Source organism: Theobroma umbraticum, unplaced genomic scaffold, assembly GCF_002168275.2.
Source record: "Theobroma umbraticum cultivar Fairchild unplaced genomic scaffold, ASM216827v3 scaffold_56.0, whole genome shotgun sequence".
Lineage (NCBI taxonomy): Eukaryota > Viridiplantae > Streptophyta > Magnoliopsida > Malvales > Malvaceae > Theobroma > Theobroma umbraticum.
Window position 1 is genome coordinate 526205 of NW_018397256.1, and position 9244 is coordinate 535448.

Consider the following 9244-nt stretch of genomic DNA (forward strand, 5'->3'; position numbering starts at 1 on the left):
TGTAATTTAATTTTATAAATCTAATGGTTTTTATTAAATAATAACTTTATTGCAGAATTTGCCATAAAAAAATACATGTTAAACTTGTATTTTAATATATAAGGGTGGTTTTGAAAATTAACATTACATTCCCTGTAAAGTACTTGTAAAACAAATACGGTAATATTATCTTCTTTGCATTTTAATCATTACATTACTTATATATCAAACACTGCAATGTTATCTTCTCTGCAATCACATTACCTGTAATCACATTGTATTGTAAAGTATCAAACGCCACCTAGGACAATTCCCATATAGCAATGCACTATATTGCTCAAATACTAAGAGGTTGTAATAACACTAGTTTGTAGTGAAAAATGAGCAATGTTTCTCACATTTTCATGGAGAATAGCATGTAATGAACTTAGTCCAAGACAATGAGTTATGCTTTGGGACTTAACAGTTTTGGGCCATTAATAGATAAACCAATGGAGGTTGTTGAGATTATCATTTGAAGGAGGATTAATGTTGTGCCCATTAAAGAGACTAAGTAGAAAGGAGACAGGGTAAAGAAACTCAAAGACTTGGGAGTTCAAAATTTGGTGTTCAAATAAGGGTTGCACAAAAAATTGGTGTGTGTGTCATCATGGGTAAGACATTGAAGGACAATGTTACAAATATCAGAAGGATTGATCGCAAAATCATAAGTATAAAGCAAGTGTTGAAAGAGGAGACTTTATGGTTGCATATATGTGACTAAGTAAGCTTGGATGCATCGATCCAAAAAATCCTTTGATAGGAGAGGATATTAATAGGAATATATCTAATAGGCATAAAGGACTCTATGGAGTAGATGGGCATTCATGGAGGTCATGGTTGGAAGAAATGATGAGGAAATCCTTTCCAAGACTTTGCTACAGATTATGATCTCATGATAGCCAATCACATTTTCTCAAAAGCAAGAACACCATGTGATCACTTATAAGAATGGGATATCAAGAACAGAAAGAAATAAATTTATTCTTTATAAGGAAAAGAGACTGAATAGTTATTAAGGATCGTAAAGTCATTCCACGAGAAAACGTGACTCACTAACATAAGCTAATGTTTACTCAACATACATGTACAACGATGGAAAAGCAAAAGTAAATTCGTAAAGTGCTCAAAAATTAAATGATAGGATTTGAAAGGTAGAAAATAATTGATTTTTAAGAAGAAGCTATTTGAATAAGGAAGTTGGGAAATGGTTGGGGAAGCCAAAGTTACATGGGATGATATCACTTTGTCACATTCAAAAGTGGCCAGGGAAATTTTCAAGAGAATGTAAAGTGCGCACTCCTTCATACAAGAAATCTTGGTGGTTAATAAAGTAAGCATAGGAAAAAGCCCAAGTTGAAAGAACTTGTTTTAGAGATTTGCATAAGTAGAGAAATGTGGAAAACCTAGAAAAGCAAACAGTGGCAAAGAAAATATGCTAAGAAGACAATAAAAGTGAAAGCTTTAACTTTAGAAGATTTCCATTTTCTATAAACGGTTGGATAGCGAAGAAAAAAGAGATAAAACTTGCTAAAACGTGATAAATTGGACAAGGAACTTCAGTACAGCAAAGTGCATTAAGGATGAGATTGAGAAGTGCATTTTGCTCTAAAATGTCATTAGGGACAAATGGAGAACTCTATTTAATATCAGTGACAAATTGGACGCCTGTATAACTTTGGGGAGGTTAGTAATTCATATAACTAAATAAGATTATACTTTTTATTGGCAGGTTCACAAAAAAAAAAAAAGCTTTGGAAAAGATGAAGAGTAGAAAAAACAGTTGGACTAGATGACATCCCTATTTAACACTGGAAGTGAATGGAGAAGAATGAATATCTTGGCCTGCAAACTTGTTCAATAAGATTCTAAGAACTAAAATAGATTTCAGATGAGCAGAGAATGAGCACTTTAATACCCCCAAACAAGAACAAATCAAACATACAAAATTTTGCCAATTACAGAGGTATCAAGTTAAGGAACCATATGATAAAATTATGGTAGAGGATGCTAAGACAAAGATTAAACAATGAGACTAGTATTTCTAAGAACAATCTGATTCTATGGCAGGTTTTATACAGAGATCTCACTATAACTAGAGAGATTTGCACATGGTGTTCATTATATTAAAAAAAAACTACCGAGAGTCACTAGAGAATTCTAGTGGAGGGTCTTGGAAGAAAAAGGAGTTTAAACTACTATATTCAAGATGTAAAAGACATGTTTGACAGAGCAATTACTTTGTAAATATTCATACTGCAAAATATCTTGGTTCAGTCATTCAAAGGGATGGGAGAACAATAGAGATGTCACCCTGACCCATGTGATCCAAGCAGGTTGAATGAAATTGAGAAATTTATTGAGAGTCTTTTAAGATGCCAAAATTTTAATTAGAAATTAAGCAAAAATTTTATAAGAGAGGCAACAAGGTGGGGGACTGATCCTTTTAGAGTTCTATCATATTACTCATTCCCTTGGGCACTATTTGACCCAACTTTTGTGTTTTTATTTTAGCTAGTCTGATAGGTTGCAAAAACCCACCTTCAAGCTTTGCCTGAAATTCATGGTTAAACTGGGAATTTTAAGCAACCTCAAAACCCAAGGAAACACTATGTAAGTTAATCGAACATTGCACTATGAATTTCAAAAGCTCTATTCCTTCCTTCATCGAAGCAATAGTGTCTGAATTTGAACCTAACCCTATGAAAACCATTCAAATCAAGTTTGCTAAATTCGCCCTCTGCAGTTTATCCTTCAAGACCTGAAATAGAGTTTGTTCTTCCCTTTCAACTCAGTTTTATGGGCAATAGGAGATTGCAAACTATATATAAAACCATTCCAAAACTGAGCCCAATGTTCTGCTAGAGAGAGCTTAGTCTGTTACAGTAAGGGTCATCCTCTTGATCGCCAGGGGCCATGAAAAGCATGTAATTTGAAGAAAAGAAAAAACAAATCTTTGTACGAAACATTGAACGGGTAAGCTCAATAACAATAATAGAAAAGAAGAAGTACCTGCCACGCTGAAAGTTTCTGCAGGGCTCTTTCTTGTAATGCATTTATAAGTTATGTGAATGAAGAAGGAAACCGCAACCAAAATAGTTTGCTAGTTCTACACACCTGTGCTGCTTGTTTCTGTTCAAGCCCTTCGCCTATTTATTCTTTTGTATCGGACAAAATGCAGAACCGCCGAAGACCCAGAGGGTTGAGTTCTGTGCGGTGGGCTCTGATGGATCAATAATTATAATAACTAAGCCCAAACACAAGGTTGAGGCCGTCCGTGGAATAAAAGGCCCTTTCTGACTCTAACCTGGCGCTTTGGCAGGCAATAGGCGTTTTTTTTCCCAAGTCCAGCGTAGGGAAACTGGGAAGAAGGAGAAATAGCAATGGCTGCCACAGCATCAACAAGAATACATATAGGAGGCTTGGGGCAGAGCGTTAGCAGTGATGATCTGTGGAAGGTTTTCTCCGCCGTGGGAACGGTTGAAGGATTGGACATTATTAGGACCAAAGGCCGCAGCTTCGCATACGTGGACATCCTCCCATCTTCCTCCAACTCCCTCTCCAAGCTTTTTAACACGTACAATGGGTGCGTGTGGAAAGGAGGTAAGCTGAAGCTGGAAAAGGCGAAAGAGCACTATCTTACCCGCTTGAAACGGGAATGGGCGAAGGAAGAAGAAGAAGCACACCATCAGCCCATGCCCTCTTCTTCCGATGAACCCAACAGCAGCAAGAAGGCTCACGTCTCCCAACAGGGCCATCTTCGGATTTTCTTTCCTAGATTAACTAAGGTGAGCTTTCTGTTTCATTTCTTATCACTTTTGAATTCCAACCCTTTTCTCTTCCTCAGCTAGCTAAAGCCGCCTTCTGCTGAGATTAATGTAATTCGATCTGTTTGCCCTCTGAAATTTTTATCTGGTCTCAAAATTTCAACCTTGTACTGGAAATTGCTTTCTGAAATCTGTTGTCTGAGTCACTAGCTCACCGGAATTAGTTAGTTTTATATATTTGGAATTGCCGACTTCAGCTGAAACCATATCCGAATAGTAAATGACTATATGTTATACAGGTGAAATCATTGCCACTCAGTGGGACTGGAAAGCATAAATACAGTTTCCAACGTGTTGAAGTCCCTGCTCTCCCTATGCATTTTTGTGATTGTGAAGAGCATTCTGGTCATTTTAACACTGTGAAACGAAAAGACGGTCAGAATCATGAAGAAATAAATGGTGCCATGAATGAGGAAGAGGTTAGTATGATGAGCTCAGTAATGAACAAGCTAATTGAGAGGGCAAACATCTCCAACACTAGCAGTGCTATCCTAGCAAATGAAAGAGAGGATTTCTCCAAACTAATTGAGGGTCCTCTGTCCGATGAGGAGGAAGAAGATGATGATGACCTCATAATTAATGTTGTTTCTGATTCAAATAATCGAGCAGCTATGTCTGGGAGCAGGGAGAAGAAAACAGTCTCCACTGAGGTGCAATTATATAGCTCTCTGTTTTTCAGGGTTTCTTAATATTTATTATCCTTGCGCTTTATTTCTTTCTGTTGCTGATTGAATACAGAAAACAAGACTTGGTGAAACCCAAATTTCTAATTATGGAGCAATTCAGAACGCGTGCAAAGTGCAGGAAAATAATACTTTGCATCCAAGAAAGAAGAGGAAACCACTTCCTAACAAAGAAGAAGATAAGCACCAACTTGTTTCTCTTTTTCCTGGACAGAGAAGGAATTCAGAGTCTGATGATGCTAATGCAGATTTTGAGGAGAATGAAGCTGATCAAGACAACCTCATGATTAATATTGTGTCCATGGCTAACAAAAGATCAGAGAGAACAAAGCTTGATAAGGTATCATTGAAACAAGTATAACCTCTCATTTGATTTTTTTTTTTTTTCTTCTATTCTATCAGCATTATGTAACTGTGTACATTGAGGTCCTAATTCTTTATATTGCTGTCATAAAATTTAGAAGTTCAAATCCAGTGAGATACAAACTTCTGAAGATGGATCAATTCAGAATGAGCACAAAGTGCAGAAAGACGATATTTTACTTCCTAACAGAAATGAAAAGGGAAATGTTCAAACACAATCAAAGGGATCTGTCATTGTTGTTCAAACCACTGGAGCAGAATGTGGTCTCAAACATTCAAATACTAGTTGTTCGTGGTCTCAGAAGTCTTCATGGAGGGCACTTGTTGGAGATAGAAGCAATAGTGCATTCAGTCTCTCTAATATTTTGCAAAATGTTGATACTACCAAGGAAAAACAACAAATTTCTGATGGTTGTAAAGTGGACAACACTCTTGATAGCAGGAATGGGAATTTGGCAACACCTAAGAATTTGGAAGGCATGTTAGGCAAAACAGAAATAGTGGATGTGGAACCTCAGCCAAACCAACCTAAATCGGCTTCAAGTAATTCAGGAAGAGGTTCTTCATGGCTCCATCAGTCCTCATGGATGCAATTGGTAAGTGAGAACAGCAGTTCTTTCAGCATCTCAGAAATTGTGCCAGGCAGTACTTCAAAGCAAGAGTGCACAAAACCCATCTATGAGGATGTGGTTTACTCCGCTGATGGAAATCATAGCAATAAAACGAAACTGCATAAGAGTGAACCTACTGGTTCTCCTGCTATAGGAGTCGGAAAGAAAGGAGACTCTGTACAGAGTATTCCAGAAAGCAATCAGCAAACTGTTGTGGGCGATACAGATGCTTCCGTCCCAACAGTTGAGAAGATATGTAATTCAGAACCAAACAAAGCTTTTGGTGGAGATACTAGCATAGGCAAAACTTGTTCATTTATGAGAAGCTCTGCTTCATTGAAAGAGTGGGTAAAAACTAAGGCTGCCCTAAAGGGGTCACGCAAGAAAAAACCGTAATGAAACATAGTAGGTTTGTTCGAGCTCTCTGGTGTTCTCGTGAAATGATTTTTTTCTGATTCTTGCAAGAGATTGTATTCCGTAGAGATATACTTGAACCATCAAAATATTTTATTGTGCTTTTCTTGTCATCACAAAACCAGGAAGATTTTCATCATGTTCACCCTTTTTAGTTTTGGACTTATGCTACAACCCGGGTATCTTGTTCATCTGTTCAATCCTTTCAATCATCGCAGATTTTTAGTATAATGGCAATTATTTGATTCCTATTCAACACGGGGAGCTGGTTTTTGTGCTGCTTTCTCCTTTATGCCACTTTTGACATTGCTCTGATTCAGCAGTTTCAGAGGCTTTACGCTTCGGTGAGTGGATTGAAGAACAGTCCCTAATGGACTTGGCTCCATTCTGTGAGAAGGCAGCCTCAGATGAAGACCGAAGCGGCATTTCAGTATGAATTAACGTTGTATTGTTAGGTGATGGAAAGCATTGGGCCGGGGTCGAAGTGCTGCCAGCTTTCTTTTGTTCTTCCATAAGCTGTCTCAAGAACTGCCCTTGCTTCTCTATTTGCAACTGAAGTTCCCTTTGCACCTATACGTATCCAGAAGAAAACAATTGTCATGTTAGAAAACCTGCCAAGTGCCAACATTACTGGAGCCTAAGGTCACAAAAGAGCAGTAGAAGATATGCAACCGAGAGTACTGAACAAAGATACTACGAAATTGTCCTAAAGGCAATTAATGCACACAAAAAGCAAGAACTACCAAAACAAAGCAGCGCAATAACGCACCTTAAGCTGTTCATGCAACAGCTTTTGTACTTCAACTTGCATTCGCAAGGTCTCTAGTACTTGCGTGTCCCTGCCATAATGCCGTGGAGAAATCATTAGTGGTTTGAGCTTGAATCAAAGAATAAAGGTAGGTTACTGGAATTTCACCTTTCTTTGGCTATATTCCCATCACCATGGGTTTCAGTTAAGGTTTCCTTTTCTTCAAATCTGGAACTTCTTTTATCTACAAATATAATGCATGCATGAAAAGCAAGCAATCAGAGCTTGGATGACTTCTTTTTTGGAATTTTAAGTGACCAGCAAACAATAATTACGTCTCAATTCTTGATCACACTCTGGCTGATGGTGAGAGCTAAGAGATTGAAGGTTCTTCATAATTACTGATCTAGCTATCTGAAGAATAATCCAAAAGGTCGACAGTAGAGAAGGTAGGAATTTTCTTTCCAATAAAGAGGATGGGAAGTTTACTGCTGTAGTAATTGGGTCCTTTAAAAGTGTATTCTGCTGTAATCTCGTTTCAGTAATCTAAAAGTTTGATGTCCTTTTTTAGCAAAACCAGAGTCACGTAGCACACCAAGTACTGTTTTGTCTTGGATAAACATAAACTTGTCTGAAACTGCTTCTTGTAAATGTCAAGAAGCTATGTCTTAAAACACAAGATACCAATTAGAGTGCGTGATTAATGTAAACATAAAATTTTCTTCATAGAATAGAATTTTATACCATGTTTAAGCTCTGATACGTTCTTCGCAAGTCGATACTTCTGCAATATAGATTCAAGGAAAAAAATATTCATCCACAGATCCAAAAATTTCTTCCATGAAGCTCAAATCCACAAGTTAAGCTAGAATGATCACCTGCAAATGGCTCTTAACATGACAGATATGTAAACCTGGAACATTCATTAGCTTCAAAATATTCTTTGGCGTGGCACCTGCACAATTCACAGCAGAAGTAGTAGTTAGGCTTAAGAATCAAAAGCATTCAGATTTTACTCATCTGCCGAAGGATGGTTTAGCTCACTCTCAGGTCCGCCAAGTTTGTCAACTGCAGTTAAGAAAAGTTCATGGAGCTTTGGCATCCATCTTATTCTTTGTTTATTTGCAGCTACAACCTCAGGATGTTGATGCGTTGAATGTATGCAACCATCAAGATTAACAACCGAAGAAAGACAGTTTCTGTTATGTTCCAACTGAATGACTGGGACTGTAGCAACTCGTGGCACTTCATGTGTTTCCTAATCAAGATGGATGTTAAAACTCAATATAGTTCTGAATCTATATACAAATTCCCATGAATAAGACGCATGCAATACCAAATTCAACTTGACATAATCATCGATTGTTGGGCATTACCCACTAGCTATAAGCTATCTAATCAATGCAGGTTAAATGACATTCTAAATCATCTTTCCTGATTCTAAAAATGATATTGATCAGAAATTTGGAAAAGTCAGTGGTAAGTCATGTGCTGCATCATGTTCAAACCATTGGCCATTTTGCAGGTATTAATTTGTCAAGAATGTGAGAAATGTAACATAGATGCTCACCGCAAGGCCAGGATTTTCATTTTCACTTCCATTCCCATTCATTTCGATCTCAAGCTCTCGTGTCAGATATTGTAGCTGCAGCTGCTCTTTTAAAGTCAAACTGCCCTTTGGATATGCTGAATGTTCAGGAATGACGGTAGAACTTTCTGCTGGGACATGAGGGAAGACCATGAAGTTCTCAAAGTCCTCCTTGTCACAAGTAGTTGTCTTACCTTCTCCGAAAAGCAATGAGGAGTCATGAGTATTTGTTGCCGGAATGAGATGATCAAACATTGGAAGTGGGGAAGAACATCTCGAGTTTCCTACAGGCTTTTCCATGTTCGAACTTTCTGAAGTTGATGAATGGAAACCATTACACAACCTAGTGCTCTTATGACATATGATATAAGAACTAGGAGGCACAGGGTTTGGAATCAACTCTTGGGGCTGGGACACGGATGCCTGTGGTGCCGAAGCCGGTGCTTCTGACTGTTCGTAACAAGGCAGCAGAACAGTAAATGATGAGTTTCCATTTGCTGAAGATAGGCCTATTGGTTGGCCGCTCAACAACTTATAAACAGAGGAGGGTCCAGAACGGCTGGTTTGCATAGCTCCCTTTACACCTTGCTTGTGATAACTATGGTTTTCAATTTCTGCAAAACATAAATAACATACGGGCTTTAAAAACTGGGCAAAAGTGCTCTCCGCAGGAAAAACTGACTACTTCTAAACTATTTTACATGTAATAAAAGATCTGTCCAAGCAGTTTGGATCCTTTGACAAGGAAGTATGTCAAGGAACATAATACTGCATGAACTAGCTAGGGCCTTAAATTGCCATGATGAATTGTTATAGCCAAATAGAGCAAAAATTAGCCTAGGAAATTTCCTTTTCAATATCCCTTGGCTACTTGCAACAATTCAAGTGCTTGAACAATTGGAGAATACGACCTCATCAATTAAGTGAAAACCTTCAAAACAGTAATTTACCAATTTCAATTGCTAAGGGCTTCTCTGATGTATAGCTAAGAT

General features: G+C 37.8%; 3 protein-coding genes across 4 annotated transcripts in view; 1 reads left to right on the forward strand and 2 right to left on the reverse strand.

Moving 5' to 3' along the window:
• The window catches only part of LOC110410512 (Zinc finger C-x8-C-x5-C-x3-H type family protein), a 12949-nt gene extending 9737 nt beyond the window's left edge, over nucleotides 1-3212 (reverse strand). For both annotated transcript variants that reach the window (XM_021420244.1, XM_021420243.1), the window contains exon 1: nucleotides 3031-3212. In XM_021420244.1, the coding sequence (XP_021275919.1) occupies nucleotides 3031-3074 (44 nt within the window). In that variant the 5' untranslated portion in view covers nucleotides 3075-3212. The remainder of the gene's footprint in view (nucleotides 1-3030) is intronic.
• Nucleotides 3213-3377: 165 nt separating this feature from the next.
• ROS3 (RNA-binding (RRM/RBD/RNP motifs) family protein) lies at nucleotides 3378-6093 on the forward strand. The gene is made up of 4 exons (XM_021420241.2): nucleotides 3378-3806; nucleotides 4085-4495; nucleotides 4584-4868; nucleotides 4990-6093. Exons 1-4 carry the CDS (start codon nucleotides 3402-3404, stop codon nucleotides 5896-5898), a joined length of 2010 nt encoding a protein of 669 aa, XP_021275916.1. The 5' UTR covers nucleotides 3378-3401; the 3' UTR covers nucleotides 5899-6093.
• A 70-nt stretch (nucleotides 6094-6163) lies between these two features.
• On the reverse strand, nucleotides 6164-8822 carry LOC110410513 (myb family transcription factor PHL6-like). Its single transcript, XM_021420245.2, has 7 exons — nucleotides 8235-8822; nucleotides 7709-7922; nucleotides 7543-7619; nucleotides 7409-7448; nucleotides 6833-6908; nucleotides 6686-6755; nucleotides 6164-6486 (listed from the first exon to the last, which is right to left on the reverse strand). Exons 1-7 carry the CDS (start codon nucleotides 8820-8822, stop codon nucleotides 6169-6171), a joined length of 1383 nt encoding a protein of 460 aa, XP_021275920.2. The 3' UTR covers nucleotides 6164-6168.
• Between the last annotated feature and the right edge of the window lie 422 nt (nucleotides 8823-9244).

What these genes read in the sequence shown, in the direction of transcription:
- ROS3 (XM_021420241.2), top strand. Translation starts at nt 3,402, where the DNA reads ATGGCTGCCACAGCATCAACAAGAATACATATAGGAGGCTTGGGGCAG. An exon ending in TCTTTCCTAGATTAACTAAG is followed by an intron (nt 3,807 to 4,084) that starts GTGAGCTTTCTG and finishes TATGTTATACAG; the next exon opens with GTGAAATCATTGCCACTCAG. An exon ending in AGAGAACAAAGCTTGATAAG is followed by an intron (nt 4,869 to 4,989) that starts GTATCATTGAAA and finishes CATAAAATTTAG; the next exon opens with AAGTTCAAATCCAGTGAGAT.
- LOC110410513 (XM_021420245.2), bottom strand. Translation starts at nt 8,822, where the DNA reads ATGCAAACCAGCCGTTCTGGACCCTCCTCTGTTTATAAGTTGTTGAGC. An exon ending in ATGAAAATCCTGGCCTTGCG is followed by an intron (nt 7,923 to 8,234) that starts GTGAGCATCTAT and finishes CATCTTGATTAG; the next exon opens with GAAACACATGAAGTGCCACG. An exon ending in CGTATCAGAGCTTAAACATG is followed by an intron (nt 6,909 to 7,408) that starts GTATAAAATTCT and finishes TTATATTTGTAG; the next exon opens with ATAAAAGAAGTTCCAGATTT.